We start from the raw sequence: 23,752 nt of genomic DNA on the forward strand, positions 1-23,752 counted from the left end.
AAAATAGTCAGCTGTGAACTTAAGAAAGTTTGCTAGAATTAGTGTCAGTTGGGTTGCTTAAAAAGTAAAGGCAGCTCTGCAAATGGAACCAGTGACTACAGATTGAAATAGTTGATCAGGAAAAAGGTCAAGAGATCACAGTAGATAAAACTCAAGAAAATGAAACAGCACCATGTTGTTTCTGTTTAAAAAAAAAAAAAAACAACTTTAATACTGGAATATGCAATCAAGAAAGAGTGAGTTCTATAACATCAAGGCAGTAAAGAAATAATCCAATTATGTTCAGCATTGATAGGATCTATGTTAGAAGATAAGTATGTCTTGTGTCCAGGAAACTACTGCTGCAGAAATTGGCACCTCAGCAGTGACACGTCCTCTGGGCCTCCTGTCCTCTTCACCTGCCACCTCCATTTCCCCCAGGCCTTGTCTTCCTGGGAATGGGCTCTCTCTTTCCTGGCTTTGTTCTAGTAAAAGCTGGCCCCATCTGTTGATTTGCTTTTGATCAGATTTCAATCTTGCCCAAAACACTTTTCTTTTAAAAAGAAAGTTCCAGAAAAATATGGTTACAGACTCTGGGATATCCAGGTGTATCTCCAGTGAGGGGCACAGGCACCTGATAGATACATGGTGAGGCACACGGGCACCTGGTTTCAACACATCTATATTGATGGAAATGGGGTGTCTTATAAGTTCAGTTTCTTACTTCCAGTTTTTCTATAGTTTACTATTTTCCTAAGCTTAAAAATAATCTGAAGTACTCTATACTGAGATAATGTGATTTTGAATAGTATTATTTGATCAGTTTATCTAAAATTCTAAATGTTTAAAAATGTAGCAAACAAAGTTTTCTATATATTAAAGTGTTATGCTGTCTTGGGACCAGTTAATTTTTATAAGGAATGTATTTCTTTTATAATAACATTTAATAATTAAATGATGTATTATGTAAATTTTATATCTATACGGATTTATTTTCTAATTTATAAGAGCAGATATATCACAAAATGAGATATACTGTGACTTCATTAATCCATTTAACAAATATTTATAGGTATTATAAATTCTCAACATATAGCAGTCATCGGGAGACATAAAGTCCCTACCCTCTTACAGCATAAATTCTTATAGAGAAGAGAGAAAATAAAGAAATGCTTATTTGATACAATGTTAGGTACTAATAAATGCAATGAAAAAAATATATATAGCCCTTCATAAAGAGAGCTAGATGACAGTATTATTAATATGGGCAGTATCTGTTGATTTCCTATGTACTGGCTCATTTTGTATTCCAAAAATGTTACAAAATAGACATCTTTATGATAATAATATTAAGATTTTTCCCTCTCCGTTGCCCTGGGTAAAGTGCTGTGCCATCATAGCTCACAGCAACTTCAAATTCCTGGGTTCGAGAGATCCTCTTGCCTCAGCCACCCGACTGTACCTGGCACCACAGGCACCCACCGAAACGCCCTGCTATTTCTATTTTTAGTAGAGACTAGGTCTCAGTCTTGCTCAGGCTGGAATTATGACCTTATTTTCAAGTTAGGACCCTGGGATAGAGAAATTTCAGGAATTGGCTCCAATTGGCAGATCCAGGCAGGACTGAAGCCCACGGTGTCTGGCTTCAAGGCCTCAGTTTTTTTATTTTAAAGTCTTCGTATCACAGAAAGTCCAAGGAATAGTACAATGAGCATGAAAATGCCCTTTACCTGTTTTCACCAGATGTTAATGCAGTATTTTGTCACATTTGCTTCCTCTTTGCTATAGTCTGTGTCTATATTTTGCGAAATGATTTGAAAGTAAGTTGTAGACATTTTCATTTAGTTACAACTCACCCTGAAATGAGTTGATACATACCTCGTAAGAGCAGGCACGATCTCCTATATAACATAATGCAGTTATCTCCCCCAAGAAATTTAATAGTAATGTATTAGTGTTTTCTGTGGGGTTTAATTTTTTTTTAATTTTTAGAGAGAGGGTCTCACTCTGTCACTCAGGCTGGACTGCAGTGGCATGATCATAGTTCACTGCAGCCCAGACTCCGGGGTTCAAGTGATGCTCACGTCTTAGCCTCACAAGTAGGTAGGACTACCACCATACTCGGCTAATTTTTAAAATTGTTTGTGGTGATGTGGTCTCACTCTGTTGCCCAGGCTGCTCCTCGGGGCTTCCCAAAAGGCTGGGATAGGCATGAGCCATAGCATCTGACCTGTAATGCCATCTTCTAATATATGTCCAAACGTCCTCACTAAGTTCTGCTGCCTCCATTGTCTTTTTCTTGGTTCTAATACTTAATCACAACTCTAATGTATGATAACACTGGTAGAGGGCCTTCACATTTGTATCATTCTCATAACTATCCCTGATTCATAAATGAGGATAGAGTCTCAGAAATCCGTTTTCTGGAAAACGTCGTTCTCCTTCTTCATCTCAGGGCCTTATCCTTCAGGTAGATGCGGGCACCCTGAAGAGGTGATGAGATGCCATCGTAGTCATGGGCAAAGCCCGCCTGTTATCTCAAGAAAAGATGTATTTGTGTGTACCAATTCAGTAGAAAAAGCTCATAAACAACTTGCCATACTCAGCTTTTGACAAATTCCATCACTTTGGGTATGGATCTATAAATATGGCTCATTAAAGAATATTTGTTAGGGCCTCATGTCTGTAATCCTAGCACTCTGGGAGGCTGAGATGGGTGATTGCCTGTGCTTACAGGTTTGAAACCAGCCTGAGAAAGAACAAGACCCCATCTCTAAAAATAGCCAGGTGTATCGCGGGCACCTTTAGTCCCAGCTAACTCAGGAGGATGAGGTAGGAGAATTGCTTCAGCCCAAGAGTTTGAGGTTGCTTTGAACTATGACACCATGGTACTTTACCCAGGGAGACAGAGTGAGACTGTCTCAAAAAAAAAAAAAAAAGGGTACTTGTTAAGTCTTCTTCTCTGTGATTGGAGAGGCTTGGCTGATATTCTATAATTATCAGTTTACATGCTTATGCTAAATACCAATACTATATTTAATCCTAATTCAGAATTCCCATTTCTTTGAGTTGGACTTACATCATGAGTGCAATTCAATATCGCATCCATAGAAGCACTTCGGTAGTTAGGGTGCCATGACAATGTTGCCCACTTACCCTTAGTTCTTTGCTGTTTGACACTGTAATGCTGTATACCTGCTTCCTGGCCCTCACTCGTCAACCTGCTCTTCCCTTTTTTGAGGCGTATTGACTCTCTGTTCCTCTATAGGTCTGAAACTTAGCCTGAGTTCGGCTCTTGTTGTGTAAAATTTCCTCAGCACAAATAGTAAGTGAGCTGAACCTCTATTCAATGTAGTCTCAGATCATCTCATAACTAATTAATGAGTTAATATACCATCTATCCCCCATAGTCTTGGGGTGAGAAAATGTTATATTGTGTTCTGGTTTCCATGAGTTTTTGTTCACTACAAAGCATGTATGAGACTGAAGCACTGCACTTGACTGCCTTAGCACTATAGGATTAAATTTGGAAAAGAACTTTCACCAAAATAGGCTCCGGATTTCCTAACACCTTGGGGTACCCTTTCTCATTATTTAAATTTTTATTTTTTTAATTTTTCCATTTCATTAAAACCTTCCAAAATGGCAAAATACATTAAGAGTGTATCTTTGGAGAATCATACTCCCTATAATAATATTCTCTTTTAACTTTCCCTTTTGTGTACTGATGCCTATGTAAAATATGCATTGGAAAACGTGACTCAACCATAAAGATCCTTTGACCTTTTCTACAGAAACTACATTGAGATAAAAAGCTTCATTTTTTGACACATTTTGTTAAGTCCCTGAGAAGGATTCTTGGTGGATGTAATGTACCAAGGAGTTTCAATGTTAGGGGACATGGAGATGATTTTTTTTTTTTTTACCAACTTCATTAAGGTATAATTTACCATATTTTCCTGTGTATAATGTGCACTTTTCTGCACAAATCTTTGAGAGAAAAATAACGATACGTTTTATACATGGGTCTGTTTGTTACCAGTACGTAAGATTTCTTGTACCCTATATTTTGTTTTGTAATTGATTGTTAGATAAAATTTACCATAATATGTTAAAAATTTAATGCTAAAATTCCTTACAAACATGAATGAAAAAGTTAAAAGGCTTTTTCCTTGAAAGTTTAGGCAAAAAACCATTGGTTATGCATTATACATGGAAATGTGTTATACATGGCAAAATATTATACATACCAGAAAATGCTCCACTTGTAAGTGTGGTTCAGTGATTTTGGTTAATTTGTAGAGTTGTGGGATCATCACAGCAATCCAGTGTTAGAACATTTCTATGACCCTAAGGAATTTCGTGCCCCAGGGCCACTGCCACTCTGCTTTTAAGAAGAGACATCTCTGATCTTTCCATGTTTTACCAAAAGGATAATTTTATGTAGCCTACTGTGTATTTCTTTTTTTCTTTCTTTTTGAGACAGAGTCTCACTTATGTCACCCTCCGTAAAGTGCCATGGCATCACAGCTCACAATAATCTCAATCTCTTAGGCTTAAGTGATTCTCTTGCCTCAGCCTCCCAAGTCACTGGGACTACAGGCACCCACCACAAGGCCCAGCTATTTTTTGTTGCAGTTGTCATTGTTGTTTAGCTGGCCCAGGATTGGTTCAAACCCACCAGCCTCGGTGTATGGGGCTGGTGCCGTAATCGCTGTGCTACGGGTGTCAAACCTACTGTGTATTTCTTAATGAAATCGGCACAGGCAGTGTTAGTTAACACATGGCCCAGCATGAACGACTGTGCTTCTTAATGGTGACAAAGAAGCATCTTGGTTTGCATTAAGTTTCTTAGGTTTAGAATGTTTTTTTTCTGAGTTGGATGCACCATCTTTCTCATTTAGCATTATCTAGAAATAACTCAGCTATAACGTGGCTGTACAAGTAAGATACAGCTTCCGAGAAAAAAGGACGTGAGAGTTCTATAAAGGTTCGTCTACTTTGGTAGTAGTTTAAGATAATATCATTCTTCCTTTTATATCCACAGGTACAGCTCAAGGAAGCCATTGAAGATCTTCCTGGTAAAATGGATACTGAATTAGCAGAATCAGGATCCAATTTTAGTGTTGGACAGAGACAATTGGTGTGCCTTGCCCGGGCAATTCTCAGGAAGAATCGGATATTGATTATTGACGAAGCGACAGCAAATGTGGATCCAAGGTACAGAGCTGATGTCCATGTAACGTTGGATCCAGATTTTAAATGTGGTAAATGAGAACCATTGAAGGATACTGAGAAAGGTGTCCACATGTTGTTTGTCCCAAAGATAGCTCGATAACATTAATTCTGAAATCCAAAACATGTTTTTTAGTGTTAATGACATTATTATGCATTCTTAGAGAGCTAGACTTCCTAAGTTCTCCTGATAGTCTAAACAATTTGGAGGGAAGATAGTTTCCATTGCTTTATTAAAAATAGTCAATTTCAAAGTAGACCATTTATATTTAGTTTTTTTAAGAATATAAAATATTGACTTTTAAGCATTATTAAAATATGAGCTTTCTAAGATTTTTTTTCCCCAAATCTCCATTGTGTGGTAGATCTTCTAAGTCTGTTTTCCTCATCTTTATGGAATTAAACTTCTTTGATTGTAGAACCGATGAGTTAATACAAAAAAAAATCCGGGAGAAGTTTGCCCATTGCACCGTGCTGACCATTGCGCACAGACTAAACACCATTATTGACAGCGACAAGATAATGGTGAGTCCTTTATCTGTGGAATTCTAGTTGCTTCCATTTATATTCAGTTTTTCAATTCCCTTCTTGTAAAAAGTTGGTAGAAAATTAACTTATTGATTATTTCTGTTAATTTTTCCCTTCAGCTACGTATTCAACACTATTTTTCCCTTCCACATATTTCCTACATATTCAATGCTATTAAATAATATACCTGGCATATCTTTGCAAATTTTTATATTAAATGTTTGTTTTGAATTGTCATTTTCTTTACATTGGCCAATATTCCAAATGTTTGAAAATATCCCAAATCTAAGATAGAACTTGTGATGCTAAGTGTCATTCCACAGAGCCATAGAACACTCTACTTGTCAGACCCAGTTATTTGAACCTGTTGGAGTCTCTTGATCCAAAATTAAGCCTTTCATTAAACTGCCAGGAGGTTGCTGGGTAAGGTTGCAGAGTTTCTCAGCTGTTGGGACGTTCACAAGATGTGTGTGGTCAGAGGGGAGGACATGAGAAGACCCTTAACAAATTATTTCCAGAAAGGGCCTCATCACGAAAGCAAATGATTCCAACAGAAAGGATTTAACATAGGAAATTGTTACCTAAGAATTGGACAGCCAGGAGAGTGAAGGGAAACACTGGTGTCAGTTTTATGAAACTGTGGGAACTCAGAGCAGAGTACCCAAACAGGTGGTGCTCAGACTTCCGAGGCGGGGCCAGTGCCCGGCTGCAGTGAGGGAGTGAGATGAGGCAGATTTCTGATGTGCTGATAGAAGTTAGAGGCTGGGCCATGCAGGCAGGCACGGTGGCTCACGCCATGCGGGCAGGCGCGGTGCCTCCCATTCTGGGAGGCTAAGGCGGGTGGATTGCCTGAGCTCACAGGTTCAAGACCAGCCTGAGCCAGAGTGAGACCTCATCTCTAAAAATAGCCAGGCAATTGTGGCAGATACCTGTAGTTCCAGCTACTTGGCAGGCTGAGGCAAGAGAATCACTTGAGCCCAGGAGTTTGAGGTTGCTGTGAGCTATAAGGCCACAGCTCTCTACCAAGGGCAACAAAGTGAGACTGTCTCAAAAAAAAAAGAAAGTAGAGGCTTGGTGGTGCTGGCCACAGTAGCAGAAACCAGGCAGACACTTGCCTGGGGCCCACCGTCAGTCTCCCCTGACACCTCCTAGTTAGACAAGACCTAACAGAGCCAACAGGCCATAGAGCTTCTGAGGAGTCATCTCAGCGGCACAGATGAGGGTGTGAAGGGCGGCTCTTGAAGCTGCACACGCCATGGGCTGCACGCTTCGGTGCGGGAATGTCTGTCTAGTATCTTCCTTCCAGATTTGATTGGCTCTTCCTCTTTCTTCTTTCTTCCTTTCCCCTCCCTCCTCGCCCTTCTAATTCAACCCTTCTCTCTCCCATTGGCCCTTCTCCTTTTCTCTGTTTGTTTGACCAGTTTCAGTGTATCCTAGGATGTGGCTTTATCAAATAAGGGAAACACCCCTCAAAGGAAAAACCTTTGGCTACAAATAAGCCTAAAGGCATCTGAGTTATTTTTAGCATTTGGCTGATTTCCATCTACCTTGTAGACACTTAACGGTTGTCACCTCTGGCGTCCACTGGTGCTCTGATTGACAACAAGGAAGGAAATAGGTTAAAGAAGGTCTGCATAGTACTGCATGAGGAGCGACAGATGCAATCTACACTGGGATGTTGGACTTCTTATGTCCAGCAGTAACGGTGCTATCTTTTGACTTCCTGAGCAGTTTCTTTTTTTTTATTGTTGGGGATTCATTGAGGGTACAATAAGCCAGGTTACACTGATTGCATTTGTTAGGTAAAGTCCCTCTTGCAATCATGTCTTGCCCCCAGAAGGTGTGGCACACACCAAGGCCCCACCCTCCTCCCTCCATCCCTCTTTCTGCTTTTCCTTCCCCCCCATGACCTTAATTGTCATTAATTGTCCTCATATAAAAATTGAGTACATAGGATTCATGCTTCTCCATTCTTGTGATGCTTTACTAAGAATAATGTCTTCCACTTCCATCCAGGTTAATACGAAGGATGTAAAGTCTCCATTTTTTTTAACGGCTGAATAGTATTCCATGGTATACATATACCACAGCTTGTTAATCCATTCCTGGGTTGGTGGGCATTTAGGCTGTTTCCACATTTTGGTGATTGTAAATTGAGCTGCAATAAACAGTCTAGTACAAGTGTCCTTATGATAAAAGGATTTTTTCCTACTGGGTAGATGCCCAGTAATGGGATTGCAGGATCAAATGGGAGGTCTAGCTTGAGTGCTTTGAGGTTTCTCCATACTTCCTTCCAGAAAGGTTGTACTAGTTTGCAGTCCCACCAGCAGTGTAAAAGTGTTCCCTTCTCTCCACATCCACGCCAGCATCTGCAGTTTTGAGATTTTGTGATGTGGGCCATTCTCACTGGGGTTAGATGATATCTCAGGGTTGTTTTGATTTGCATTTCTCTAATATATAGAGATGATGAACATTTTTTCATGTGTTTGTTAGCCATTCGTCTGTCGTCTTTAGAGAAAGTTCTATTCATGTCTCTTGCCCATTGATATAAGGGATTGTTGGCTTTTTTCATGTGGATTAATTTGAGTTCTCTATAGATCCTAGTTATCAAGCTTTTGTCTGATTGAAAATATGCAAATATCCTTTCCCATTGTGTAGGTTGTCTCTTTGCTTTGGTTGTTGTCTCCTTGGCTGTACAGAAGCTTTTCAGTTTAATGAAGTCCCATTTAAGTCCCTTCACCATAGTTTCAAAGAAAATGAAATACTTAGGAATATACCTAACAAAGGACATGAAGGACGTCTTAAAGAAAATTATGAAATCCTCAGAAAGGAAATAGCAGAGGATTTTAACAAATGGAAGAACACATCATGCTCATGGATGGGCAGAAGCAACATTGTTAAAATGTCTATACTTCCCAAAGCAATCTACCTATTCAATGCCATTCCTATCAAAATACCAACATCATACTTTCAAGATTTGGAAAAAATGATTCTGCATTTTGTATGGAACTAGAAAAAAACCCCGTATAGCTAAGGTAGTTCTTAGTAATAAAAATAAAGCTGGGGGCATCAGCATACCAGATTTTAGTCTGTACTACAAAGCCATAGTGCTCAAGACAGCATGGTACTGGCACAAAAATAGAGACGTAGACACTTGGAATGAAATAGAAAACCAAGAAATGAAACTAACATCTTACAACCACCTAATCTTCAATAAACCAAACAAGAACATACCTTGGGTGAAAGACTCCCTATTCAATAAATGGTGTTGGGAGAACTGGATGTCTACATGTAAAAGACTGAAACTGGACGCACACCTTTCCCCACTCACAAAAATTGATTCAAGATGGATAAAGGACTTAAATTTAAGGCATGAAACAATAAAAATCCTCAAAGAAAGCATAGGAAAAACACTGGAAGATATTGGCCTGCGGAAAGACTTCATGAAGAAGACTGCCATGGCAATTGCAACAACAAAAATAAACACCTGGGCGGTTTCATTAGTATTACCTCCCACCCTGTCTCATTTTCAGATGGGATCACCAGTGGGACATCTGAGAACACCAGACTGCCAGCGTTGAGGTGGTACCTTTGGCCTTGTCAGTGCCCAGAGCTGGGTGTCTGTGGGGATGGGAGCTCTGGTGTGCTTCACGGCAGGAGCAGGGCCGTACCAACCAAAAGGGTGCTGCCAGCTTCAAGCAGTGAGGCTAGTCTTCTAGGCTACAGTAGCTCAGTAGGAAGCAGGGTACTCCAGCAGGCATTTGTGAGCGAAGGGGCGACAATCTCAGATTACAGGACACTGACTCTTAGATTCCAAAGCATTGTTTAGCATTTAGCATCCTTAGCCCTTTATTCCTTTGCTTTGCCTGCCCAGGGCAGTAAATGGAAAAATAACCTATCTGTGAGGCAGGTCCACTAAAAACCAGGCCCAAGTGAGGATTGTCACGGTCTGGAGGGTAACAGGGGTTGTCATTATGCCAACCACTAGGAGTAGGAGCCAGACACTCCATCCACCTTACCCTGGGCAGCAGTGTCACCAATGCCTGAGTTTGGCAGGACAGAACACACTTACACAAGTGACATGAAGAGGTTTCAATACTTAACAGATATACAGCCAGGGACCTTTAGTGAGCTGGTACCCACCCCCACCCCCCAAAGGCTCAAGGACGCTCCCTAGGACAGATGGAGTGTTAACTGTGCATTTCCACTTGTACCACAACCGAGGGGCCCCAAGTGGGGCTTGCCCCAGGTTTTCCACTTCAGTGGGCAACATGACTCGCTGGGCACAGCTTTGAAGGTGATCCTGCTTTTGGGTGAGACAGGAGCAGGCCCCAGGCTATCCCTTCTAACTCACGATGTCACGTCCCCTAGGAGAGACGGGAATAAGGCCCTGCTGTTTCAGGAAGTTCCTCCCTGGCTCAGGAGTTGCATTCCTGCTCGTCTACACTCATTTGTATTTGAAAACTATAAACAATAAAGGAAGGAGAACTGGGTCAGGCCAAGGCTACCCAGAGAACTCACCTGTACTTTCATTTCTTTTTACCTGTCACTTTTTGTTCTTGTCCCTCTGCATTACATTCCGCAGACTGTCCCCAAAGCATCCTGCTTTCACAATAAAGAAATGGTCCCCTAAAGTTTTCCTACTTGAAGCACTTTGCCAAGCTTTGGATACGTCAGCAGAAAGATGGTTTGATCTTCCACTCAGTTGACAACCTGTTCAGAACAAAATCTTTGCTCCTAAATGTACCACATAAACTTCTTTGTGGGTTTTGGTATTGCAACGTTGACTCTAGTGACTTCCTTTTACCATATAATGCTTGAAAATACTGACGACTTGGAATGTATGATTGGTTGGGTAGACTGCCAGGAAGGACAGAATTTGGCAGATCTGGCAGCTGGTTGCTTCTAAAACTGATCTATCAGCATTTGACCCACAGATATGAATGTCTAGTTTACAACATACCTTTGACCCATACACACTGTTGCAGTTATTGAAATGTGTCCATTGGTTTAACGCTTTGCATGACAATATTAATTTCTTTCTGTCTTTTTATTGGTGTCTTTATCTAAACCCTTAGCATGACTCTACCAAGCAATTCACACTGAGCCCCTCCCTGTCTTTCTGTCTTTGCGCCACTCTTCCCTCCCCCTTCCTTAACAGTGAAAGCCAAAGTGATCTGGTCTTCAAGTCCAGCATTCACTCTCACCCTGGAGTGTGTGCCCTCTCTTCCCACCACTCGGTGGTGGCTTAGGCTCAGGTGTGCCCAGTGGAGATGGTGACCAGCAAAGTAGAGCAGCTGGACTGTGCGATGGAGTGAACATGGGATGTGAGCCAGGAGAGAGGAGTCAGTGCCAATTTCTAGGGTGAGGCCTGCGCATCTGGATGAATGGGGAAGTCCCGGGGAGAAGGAAGAGGGAAGAGTTCTCTTGGAAGCATGTGACTGAGATGAAGTTGACCTTGCATTTCTCCATATGGCTGTCCCTCCCACTCCCAGCTTCAGTGTTGGGAGATCTACAGTTTGGGGCTCCCTGGCCACAGGGTCATCTATTCAGTAACGTCACAGAAGTCTCACCAGGAGATGCAAACTTGAGCTGTCTTTTGTTGTTGACTTCTTCCTCTCCCCTCCCCTCCCGCTTCTTTCCCTTCCTCTCCCTTCCCCTCTTTTCCCCTCCTTTCCCGTCTTTCCTGTTTCTTCCCGCCTTCATTCCTTTTTCCTCCCTTCCCTTTGCCCCTCCCCTCCCGCTCCCCTCTCCTGCCTTCCTTCTCCTTTCTAAATAATAATGAATCTTGATACTGAGCTCTGAATTCTTTGTGACAACTCTTACTTAGTTTCTAATTTCTCTTGATAGGGAGTGGAAGGATTCAACCTCAGGGGACTCAAGAGATGTGCATTTCATAGCTTCAGAGACAGACAGTTGCCTGTACTCCCTCTATCCCTGGTTGACACTTCCTGTTGAATTCTAGATTTTATGATTATCCACTGGCTTTTAATTCAGGGAAACACCATGAATAATGTTCTCTTTGAAACCTTTGATTTCAAAAAGCAGTTATATTCTTTCAGCTTGCTTTAGAAATACCTATTTCCTTTCCAGAAAGCCAGGGATTTTCTGTTCTGTTGTTCTGAAGCTTTGAGAACATAAAGACACGTGAATCAGGTGCAAAGCTTAATGCTCCGGAGGGCAGCAGCCAGGCTCAGGGAGTAGCTGGGGTAGTGACAGGTGCTAATGATGGCCATAACCACCAGTGTTGTCATCATAAAGTCGTTTAATTGTGAGCACTTAAGGTGTAATAATTACATTTTGCTGCACTGGTGAATACTTTGGTGAATACTTCTCCACAAAGAGAGATGGATATGGGTTTGTTTACTGTAAGTAAATCAAACAAAAGGCTTGTTGAGAAACAACTGTGACCTAATTAATAGTTTTGTTTATGTGTTGGCTCTCCAAAGGGATTTACGCAGTTTTGGTTCATTAAGCGCCATTAATGTGTTAGGCTTAGAATTCTGTTGTATAAAGATGTTCTCTCAATTTTAACTTTATTAAACATGGTGTAGGCATAATGACAGCTAATTTAATCTTCCTCATTTGCTCAATTCCCACAAAACAGTAGAGCGAGACAGACAAATTAGAAATCCTCTTTTTCTTAATACTCACCGATACACCTACATTAAAGTCTTCCCTGGAGTTTTTAGGATTAGCTGGTTACTTGTGACCTGTTTTCCTTTCCAGTAAGCTGGCCTCCAATCCCTGCACACCCTGGTCATAACAATACTCTGGATTTTCCCCTGTAGCTTGGCCAAACGACAAAGAAGAGAATCTAGTTCTGAATTCTTTGGGTATGAATTCCGGAGAACCAAACCAAGGCTGAGACACAGTTTACAGACAGTCTCATGTGTTTATAATCTTTGTCTTTCTTTCTAAATTTCCATCGCTTTTTAGTCATTTCCCTAAAGAAAACAAAATATGCAGAGATTTAATTCAAATGTTCAGGGAGAAAAACAACTAACCTGAAGGTCAAAGACACTAACTGGGAGAAGGAGTGGAGTGGACCCTCCATCACCGGCCTAACCTAATTGTCACAGACCCGCACCACACGTACGTATCAGTACAGCAGGCCTTGTTCCTTATGATGACAACCTGCATATGTTGACCAGTTTGTTACAGTCACTTGGGTGTCACCTTACAGAGATTCTTCACGAAAGAGCTGGTACATGCAAGAGCAGGATCTTTGAGGGTGGCTATGTAGGTCATCACAACCTAGCCTTCACCTTTCCAAGGAGAGAAGAGTGATTTACTGTTTAAGACCTAGGAAGGACATTGAGTAATACTTGCTACATACTGTGGCATCTCATCACAGAGAAACCATAGGCGTTCGTTTTACCAATGAGGGACCCAATCTCCAAGATTGGATGACTGTGTATATACCCTTTTGTCACCTGATGGTCCAAAGCAGATCTGAAAGTCACATCCTCCTGTCACCTCTCTCCCTGTCTCCAACTGCAGTCTCCCTTCATTGCTGTTCTGGGCTTTTCTTTTTTTTTTTTTTTGGCCAAGGCCGGGATTGGACCTGCCACCCCTGGTATATGGGGCCAGCACCCTACTCCTTGAGCCACAGGCGCCACCCTGGGCTTTTCTTTTCTTATGGTCAGGCTTTTCCTCCACCCTGTGCTGCCCATCACCTCTCTGGGAGGCCCCCTTACTACAGCTGATGGCATTCTGCCAGTTAACACGGATTATCTTGTAGGTCAACCATTTAATTTTGTATCCAGGACAGCTCCCTCAAATATCTGCAGATATACAGGCCTGAAGACCACATCTTCACTGAGGAAGTTCACTGGCTGACTCATCCAATATAATATATTTTTCCTTAGCCTATTAGACAGCGCAGCGAGCAGTTTGAGGTTGGCATTCCTGGAGAGATCCCGGGGCCCAGGGACTAATAATATGGTTTAGTTTATAGTTTTAGGTGGTTACAAGAAAGGCAAGGGAGATTTCAGGTTTTTCCTATAGATAAGAAATATATTAAGATTAGAATGAATTATATCTATGTTTTTCTTTTTTCTGTACAAAAAAATAATAAATTCCAGAGTTGCTCTGTCTTTTTACTTGTTGTGAAAGACCTGTGATCTCTAATCAGGTCAGTGAATATAAGCTGAGTGTCACTACTCTGAAATCTGTAATGCTCCCAAATCTGCAACTTTCTAAGCTTTGACATAACACTCATAGGAAAAGCTCACTGGAGTATTTTGGATTTTTAAATTAAGGATAATGAATTGGTAAGTATATATCATGCACTTACACACATGTGCTGTAATCTGAAACATTTCTGGCCTCAGGCATTTTGGGTAAGGGATATTCAACCTGTAGAAAAGGTAAATGGGTAAAATTCTTACGCTGGTGTCTTTTCTCCGTGCATCCTAAATTGGGTCTTCTGGCATCTGACTGCTCCAGCTTTTTCTTCTCTTTTCCAATAGTTAATAAAAATGAGTCTCAAGCCTGGACCCCCATGTCTGCTCTCTTTCTTCCTCACTTTTCCTTTCTTTTACCGTAGCCAGTATCTTGGGGCATGTGGTCCCCCAAGTCTAAACTCTAATATCCATTTATAATCCTTGTACTCCCTCCCCATCTGTTCCCCAAGGCAGTTGGTATCACCCTGTAGTCTTGCCACACTGCACCAGTGAGGACTGTCACCCAGGCACACCCCAGCTTTATCTTCCTTTGTATTAAACTTTTAGCCTCTATGCATTGGGCACCTGCTAACCCGTCGGTCATAATCCCCGGCGCTGGAGTTGCACCAGTGAACAAGAGAAGCCTTGAGCGGGGCTAGGCCTGCCTCCAGGCCTCTTGGCACCTGTTTGTCTCATGTCCGGGATGACCACCGTTCTCCACCCCCATTTCTGCAGGTCCAAGCTGCCTATTCTGCCAAGTCTTCCCTGTTTGTGGCTTGCTTACCCTATATGCTCTTTCTCAGAACCCCTGGCCAGAGGCGACCTCTGCTGTGGCTAAACTTCTACTGGTTTTGCCTTTTCTCTTGCATTACAATCACTTGAATATTTTCTTCCCTCTGTATAGGCTTTGAGTATAGGCTTTCAAAGCCAGAGGCTAGGACTTAGCTATCTCTGCCTCTTCCCTGCTGAATAGCATGACATGACTACAGTTAATTATGTGATAAACGTGTGCTGAGCAAATTCAGAAATTCATGAAATTTCACTTAAAATTTTCCTCCCATGTTTTTTGGCTGTGTGAGACTTGCTCTTTATTTTTAATCCTCAAAGTTTAATCAAATTGGTTTTCTTTTTCTGTGAGTATATACTAGGCACACAGTAAATAATTTTGAATCCTGATTATAACAAAATTGCAGTGGGACGAGAACGGGGGAAATGTTTATTTTTACAGGCCTGTTTTCTTAAAGTTACACAGAGTCTGTATATTATCCAAACAGAAAGGTATCTTAGAAAATTACATGTTTCAAGTTCTTATCACCCTTATTTTACTTATGATAGTTAATAAACTAAGAGTGTGTATCTGGGACTAAGCTGAAGTGTAAAGAAGACAGGTTCAGATCTGGGTTCGAATCCCAGCTCTGCTGTCTCCTGACATATGCAGCCTGGCCCAGTCATTTAATTTCTCTGCACTTCAGCCCTTATCTCTGGCTATCAGGATCTTGATAGACTGTTCCTTGCTCATCTTTGAATCTCCTGTTCCTAAAACAGTGCTTTGTTTCTAAGTATTCATTTAACATCAGAGGAGTCAATGGAAGGGAGGACGAAAATTATCCGTCTTGTTGTCTGCTCTGCTTTAAAAGTGATGACCGCAAAAACAGAATGTTCAACTCATAGCCACTTTTACTTTTCTTTTCAAGTTCAAAAACTAGTATTTTATTCACAAGGTGATTTCCTGGATCTTATGGCAGCTATATTCTTTGTTACATCACATTTACAGGTATGTGCCTGGGCATGCCATCCTCAAACCTAGTGAATTCATTTGGGGTTATGACAGTCCAGTTCATTTTAAGATAACTGTGTTTTGTTCTAATGCCCACCAAAACAGTAAGAAAGACATTTGTTTTATTTTACATTTTTTAAATGTTACCCTACAGAAGTTAAAATTGAAGTTCTAGTAAGTTATCAAGCATTATAACAAATGATCACAGTTCTGTCACCCTTAAAATGGAAAGCTCTTCTAACAGAATAAAATGCAATCATTACATTGTTCATACTTAAAAGGCTTAAATATTTGGAGCAAAATGCTCTTTCTGTGGCTTATATTGTTAATTGAGGGCATTAATTTTTTGTGGCTCTGCCTCTTTAGATTCTGGTCAATACTGACAACCCTTGGTTTCAGTGACCTGTCATGTGTTTTCAGACATATAAGGGAAAATGGAAAGATTCACTTAAAAGTGAATAAATTTAGTAGACAATTGAACAAGGACAAAATACTAGTAGTACTTTTTCCCATTCAAAATGGAATGGAAAAAGCCTTTATAGTTAAAGAATGCACTTTCTACCAATTTTGAGGTTTTAAAATTTTACTTGTTGCTTCTGCAGACTAAAAGTTCAATTTTATAAATTTGGTTTACTTATTTACTTAGTCGTTAGCATGAGAGAGACCTGTATTTTAAAATAGTATTTTATTTTTCCTTCAACATCAGGAGGAGTGGTTATGCCCTCTAATGCTATGCTTAAGTAAAATTACACATTCGGGGCACCTAAATTGGCATGCCAAATTATAGGACATTTTAATTATTATGTGGATGTGACAGATTCATTTATTCTTCCACTCTTGAGAAAGCAGCCCTTTGCAGTGATTCACAGTAGTAAACAAAAGATTAACAGGAAAATGCCCTTTATGAGACTTAATAAATGTATCTGATTAAATACCCTGGGACAGAATTAACTGCAATATCTAGATGTAGAAAAACAACCTGTGGCCTGCTTTGAGTTTCAGCCTATTCTCTTAAGATAAATTTACTCTAAATACGGCCTAAGTGAAGAACTAAGTACCACTTAACATCAGAACTATTTTCCTAGGTACGTCATTTGGGCCAATTGTTTCAGGCTCTTCCCTCTGAAACCATTAACCAAAGCCACTAATAAGCAGAAATGCAGAGTTAAGAGCTCCTTCTCTGTCTTTCAGTTTCCAGTGGACATATTAATGAGCAATAAAGTGGCTAAAAGGCAGGCCGCTGAAGAAAGAGAGAAGGAGGCAGGCAGAGATGATTGTGGAGACAGATACTCAGACCCTCCGCAGTGCAGATCGGGCTGCCCCCCGGGCCATGTGGGCCTGTGATCAGTGGAATTTGGAGCTCAGTTTCTTAATTGCTTCTTTAGTTTTATCCAAAGAGAAAATTGGGCTTCTAGAGATTTCTTCTGTGCAGAAAGCGGTTATGCTGAAGCAGCTTAGGTGGCAGCTCTTCTGGCTAGCATTTCATTCTTGGAATAATAGACTCCACCCAGGACCCACTTCAGGACGCACTTTGACCTCACTGACAAGGCTCAGTCTTCTTAGCAGCTGACATAGTCTAGGGTCCTGCAGAAATTCCAGAAGCATTTAATTCTCTTCCAAATATCGGTCAGATTACATCAGACCCGCTTGGCAATTAATTGCTGTTGAGTCTTGGCCATCTGGTTTTTATGATCTTAACCCTTCATTTTAGATAAATGGAGTTTGATTTTCTCAAATCAAGACATTTCCAACTCTGAATATAGTAGAACAAGCCCTTAATGCTGAGAATCTGAGAGTTAGTTGAAAGCACCAACTGATAACAACCCCAAATGTCACAGGACAGCCAAGTGCCCATAATCACAGTCTAAAACTTTCATTTTCTTCCTTTCCTATAACATTATAATAATAAAAGGTCAGGTTAGGCCTTTGTTCGCTTCATATCATTGGGTAATCAAACCACTTAAACACCACGCAGACTTACCACCCAAATAGATCGTCTGTATTCTCCCTCTCCTGGCCTTTTCTGAAATATTGTCTGAGTTATAATGTGTTACTGCAAAACATTGTGTTTCAATGGGCTTCTTTCTGCTGATTAACAGGTTTTGGATTCAGGAAGACTGAAAGAATATGATGAGCCATATGTTTTGCTGCAAAATAAAGACAGCCTATTTTACAAGATGGTACAACAACTGGGCAAGGCAGAAGCCGCTGCCCTCACTGAAACAGCAAAACAGGTGAGCGTGCTCCAAGGAGTTGTAATTAAAGTTTGTCTCAACAATTCACTCCTCACAATTTGGCACCATGGGTATGGTAACAAGCACTGTGTGCCCTTTTCAATTACAAGCCTCCAGAGCCAAAGCTTCGTGACTGGGCCTTAACAATATGTCCCAGGCTGAAGTCAGGTCTGCGAAGTGTCTGCTGAGGCGGGGGGTGGAGTGTGCACATACAAACATGTGCAAGCAGGTGCGCGCACGAGCGAGTGAGACGGCAGACTGGACTCTTCACACAGTGAGACTCTCTGGGTTCAGATTCTCATATAAAATGGCATAGGGCACACAATAGATTTTACAGACCCTTGCATTTTATTGTTACCCAATGCGCTTAGCACATTTGAGATGCAAATGCTGTTGAGATACATCCAGACAACTTGAAAGTTTATGAAAAAGGTGGGGAATATTCATCTAGAAAGATCTACCAGGGAAAAATGTGGATCGCTTTTGAGTTTTGTTGTGTGTATAATTTGTAAAGAAACCTCCTGTATGATACTGTCACTTTCTCCCTCGGTTTCTCTCTAGTTCTTTGTTTTCGAGAGTTAGGTCTAAATACCCCTTTATGCTTCCTCTACCTTCCTCTAGAAGATAAAATTGTTATCAGGACAAATCAAGAATTTATAATACCTTAAGGCTATCGTCTGAATAGTGCTTAAAGGTTGACCTAACATCAAGGATGTTGAGGTTTTGTGTTATCTTTCCAACAGTGGTGATGTAGAACTAGCTCATTCTACAGGCGAGATAACAGTAGTCTGGTTTAGGGAGTTAGCCAGTTTCATGCGGCCACCTCTAATTCTCTCTTTAAATTCTGTGAGGTAGGAGTTGCATGGATGGAAGAAGGGGAAAGTCTTAATATGCATGACAGAGGGTGGGATGAGATTTCCAAGGGCACATGGTGACACTCATCGTAAAAGCTGCTTAACTCTAGGCATTATAATATGGGTATGGGTTTACCAGATTTTCAATACCATGAGTAGAATAAAATTGCTTGTTTTGTGTAATATTTTAAATATCTATTAAAGACAATAGAATAAGAAATATTTCATTATTTAACGGTCCTTCTGAATGAAAGCTATACATAAAATATAGCCTAGGTTTCCTTCCATCACTGTTTTATTTCGTGCCTCCTTAGAATGAAGGAGCTGTGCTTTCTACCGCCTGTAGGATATTTCCTTGGTTCCTACTCACGTCCTCAAAAGTGTTCAGTAAATGCCTGTGTGGACACAATCACATGCTGCGCTCTAGAAGGTGTGTAAGCTCTGCCTGGAGTCATTGACAACATGGACGAAGGAAGAGAGAGATGAGCACAGATTGATATGTTGAGTCCCTGACTGTGGTGAGGCTGACTGACGTGCCATGCTCTGTGCTATGATAAAGGTCCTCTTCTCATTATGCCTGTCTAAGAGGCTGAGGTTTGGAGGAAGGAGGGAAGTGCCCAAGACCTCATAGCTGGCTGAATAATTGGCAGAGTCCAGGTTCACTCCTAGGATCAGGAGGACAGAGTCTGTGTCTGAACTTTTCGTAAGAATCACCTCATGTATCAATGAAGAGGGAAGCTGTATTGGAAGCACTATATTTTTTTTATGCCTGAAATTTATGGAATACTTTTTATCTTCTAGAATATCTCCCAAAGCTTCCCTCATAAAACCTGATCAATCAATTGCCATTCCGTATATAATCTAGTTACAAAACAGCCAGGAACCTTCGAAACCCTTTTTGTTCTTTGACACCTCAGGCATTTCACAGCAAACGTGTGTCCCCACCTACATGTCAGAGTCCCCATTTTAAAGTTGTACTTTATATTACCAAGGCATTGAATAAGAAAAGCGGATATTTGAATTTTAGATGGCTCCAGCCAACCCAAAATAATAGGGTTCAGTACCTTTTTTTTTTTACAGATGAGGTAAAAATAGTTTATTTTTACGAAATAGTTTATTCCCACGAAATGAGGTGACCTCGTGTTAGACTCGTTTACAGCAGAAAGAGTGTTATTAACATTGTAGAAATCTTTTCTTCTGTTTCACTTCAAGTGTAGCATACATGCAAAAAAGCACATAGGTCACAGAATTAGAGATCTCTTAATTCCTGGGCTAATAGTCTTTCATCTAATTCAATATCATTAATAATACCTTACTTTTGTAAATTCTTTTTTTTTTTTTTGTAGAGACAGAGTCTCACTATACTGCCCTCAGGTAGAGTGCCGTGGCGTCACACGGCTCACAGCAACCTCTAACTCTTGGGCTTACACGATTCTTTTGCCTCAGCCTCCCAAGCAGCTGGGACTACAGGCGCCCGCCACAACGCCCGGCTATTTTTTTGTTGCAGTTTGGCCGGGGCTGGGTTTGAACCCACCACCCTCGGCATATGGGGCCGGCGCCCTACTCACTGAGCCACAGGCGCCGCCCTTTGTAAATTATTTTTAGTTTATATTTAAAAAAAAATTTTTATTGATCAGGCTGTTTTGTGAAGGGCTGTCACAATATTGGCCCAGAGCCGGTCAGGGAACAGAAGGCAGATCACTGGGCGAGGCTGATGTGTTGCCCTGGTTACCACATTCTCTGCCGTGTTTGAAAACACTGCTCCTTGTTTCCTGTGGTATCTAAGATTAGGCCGTCACCCAAATTCACAGGGCAGCAGAACATCCCTCCTGGATTTCGTTCCTGCCTAACATTGCCTCAGGTCACCTCTACAGAAAGACATAAGGAAACACATACCTTGACTCTCATCCGAGTCGAATATCTTTCCACATACATTTGGTCCTCTTAGGAGAACAAGCTGTCAGATTGTCAGCCTTTTAAACGTACAAACATCACATATCAATGCATCATTCAAAACTGTAACACTGTGAGGATTAGTCTAAACCAACAAGCTTTTCACTCGAACAGATTAGAATTCATCTGTTTGAAAAGAAAACTCAACATCTGGGAAAAGGAACTTCCAAGTCACGTATCCTTGACCACGTAGTTGCTGATCTGAAAATGGTGCAGGCGAGATGAATCCCTGGGATCGACCTTTATAGGTGACTCAGGAGGAAGTACTTTGTAGATACATAAAGCTGCCATAACTCAGTAACACAGACGAGGTGGCTTAAACAACAGAAGTTCATTTTCTCGCAGTTTTAAAAGCTGGGAGTCTGAGATCAAGATATCAGCAGGGCTGAATTCCTCTGGGGACTCTATTCTTGCTTGTAGACGGCCACCTTCCAGCCTTGCCTTAGTTACATGGTCTTTCCTCTGTGTCTGTGTCCTAATTGTCTCTTCCCATAAGGACACAGGTCATACTGGATCAGGGCCACCCAATGATCTCATTTTAACTTAATCACCTCTCTAAAGACCCCGTCTCCAAATACAGTCACATGCTGAGGTGCTGGGGTTTAGAACTGCAACTTAGAAATTTGGGGAGGGCACATAATTCACCCCATAACAAAGGGTGAATAATGCCTGTCATGCTCTTTCCTGATGAAGGAGACTTAATTGAGGTTTCTAACACGCCCTTGCTCCACAGAGCACATCCATCTGTGGAATCCCCGATACAACTCAGAAATTAGGAAATCCTGACATTGTAGGTTCTAAGAATCTGGACCTGTTTGGATAGGGGCAGAAGGCCCTTAGCAGCCAGTGGCCTTGTACACGTCACCTGAGGACTTGGAGCCTCTTGGTTCTCCTCTGTAGTGCAGGGACTGCAGCATTGCCCTGGCTTCCTCATAGGCATGGGGTTTAGAGAAAGTAGTATATGTTTAAGGGCTTAGAGAGATGTAAAGTGTTTTACAAATACAAGCCAATTGTACTTATTGACCATAAAAGTGTCATCATTTTTTAAAGGCTGTAGACTTGCTTCCCAATAATAACAAAAGAAGTATTCAGAGTTCTAAGTAGCTTTAATCTCATGCTGTTGCCTCAGGTAGAATGCAGTGGTGTCATCGTAGCTCACTGCATCCTCAAACTCCTGGGCTCAAACGATCCTCCTGCCTCAGCTTCCTGAAGAGCTGAAACTATAGCTGCCCACCATGATACCTGGCTAATTTTTCTACTTTTGGTAGAGATGAGGTCTCACTCTAGCTCAGGCTGGTCTTGGACTCCTAAACTCCAGCAATCCTCTCACTTTGGCCTCCCAGAGTGCTATGCTTATAGATGTGAGCTATCATTCTTGGCCCAAAATTATTTTTAGTAATCAGCTTAACAGTTAATACATACTAATGCTACAAAATTCAAAAAAATTATAGTTTTTCTTTTATTATTTTTTTTTGAGATGGAGTCTTACTATGTCGCCCTAGGTAGGGTGCCATGGCATCACAGTGCACAGCAACCTCAAACTCTTGGGCTTCAGTGATTCTCTTGCCTCAGCCTCCCAAGTAGCTAGGACTATAGGCGCCCACCAAAATGCCCAGCTATTTTTTTGTTGTAGTTGTCAATTGTTTGGCAGACCCAGGCTGAGTTTGAACCCACCAGCCTCGGTGTATGTGGCTGGCACCCTAGCTGCTAAGGTACAGGTACCAAACCTTTTCTTTAATTTTTATAAGTAAAAAGTAAGTCATTCTCCCACTCCAGTTCCCCATTCTCCCAATATCATCTTCTATAGTTCTACTGATAATATTCAGTGCCTAAACAAGACCATGTCCATATACAGCCTTTCTGTTCTTCAAGAACAAATGATATCTATTTTTTATTTTATTTCATTTAATATTATATTTCAGATTATAGCAGTACATATAGTTATCTCATTTTTAATGACTACTTAGTATTTGTACTTTCTCAAATCTCTACAGGTGGTTTTAATGTTCTAATTAAATTAGCTGTTGTATTTTTTATGTTTTTTCCTTCAAAGAATGAGCTTTTGGGTTAATTTACTAGTTCTTATAGTCTGTTCAATCAATTTCTGCATTTGTCTTTGTTAATTCCTTACTTTTGGAGTTTATTTTGTTGCTTTCTTCTTGAATGCACTTGTATCCATTCTTTCTTATTAATGTGAATATTTTAAGGCTGTGAATTTTCCTCTGAAGACTGCTTTAACTGTATCTTATAGGTTCAGATATATAGTGGCTTTCATTGTAGTTTATTTTACATATACATGCAACTGCATATATATAATTTTGTTTTTGATTTTTCTCTTTGGGTTAGAAATTATTTAAGAGAGAGATTTTTAAAACTTTTTCTGAGAGGTGTTGATTTCTACTTTAGTTATCAGTTTTGCTTTCATCGTAATGTTGTCTGTCATGTATCTACCCATTTGGAATTTATTAATACTTTTTTGTGTCCTAGTATATAAGCAATTTTTGTTAAATGTTCTTTGGACATTAAAAATGTGGAGTATTGTCTATTTGAATTATAGAGTTTAACAACTTTTAATTGGATATACTTTATTAATGACTATTTTGCTGTGTATAATATGCATTTTTCTGCCCATATTTTTGAGGGAAAAATAAGGGTGTGCCTTATACATGGGTAATATGCTCTGAAATTGGAGAAGAGGACTTCCGGGGCCTCCCACACTCTCCTGCCTGGGCCTGCCAGATGCACAGGTTTCCACTCCAGGAGGATCTGGAATCCAGTGGGAGTGGGCAAAGCAGCCTAGTGCCACTGTGGTGGGGCAGGGTTGGCAGGGCTGTTAAAGTGGACTGCAGTTGAGGACAAGGACTCAGGTTGGAGGACCAGACACGTGGAGCGAACTAGAGCCCACTTAGGCCACAGGGACCCACCCAGCTGCCTGTGGGCCAAGCTTCCTCAGAAGCTCCTGACCCGCTGGTCATGCCCATGGCTATTTCAGCCATGGCCCCCAACATAGTAGGGAGGGAAGGG

General features: G+C 41.0%; 1 protein-coding gene across 10 annotated transcripts in view; it reads left to right on the plus strand.

Moving 5' to 3' along the window:
• The window catches only part of LOC128566988 (ATP-binding cassette sub-family C member 4-like), a 316,653-nt gene that overhangs the window by 270,723 nt on the left and 22,178 nt on the right, over positions 1-23,752 (plus strand). For all 10 annotated transcript variants that reach the window (XM_053564127.1, XM_053564131.1, XM_053564126.1 and 7 more), the window contains 3 exons: positions 5,027-5,199; positions 5,634-5,739; positions 17,787-17,921. In XM_053564127.1, the coding sequence (XP_053420102.1) occupies positions 5,027-5,199; positions 5,634-5,739; positions 17,787-17,921 (414 nt within the window). The remainder of the gene's footprint in view (positions 1-5,026; positions 5,200-5,633; positions 5,740-17,786; positions 17,922-23,752) is intronic.

This window comes from Nycticebus coucang, chromosome 15 (assembly GCF_027406575.1).
Source record: "Nycticebus coucang isolate mNycCou1 chromosome 15, mNycCou1.pri, whole genome shotgun sequence".
In the NCBI taxonomy this organism is placed as follows: domain Eukaryota; kingdom Metazoa; phylum Chordata; class Mammalia; order Primates; family Lorisidae; genus Nycticebus; species Nycticebus coucang.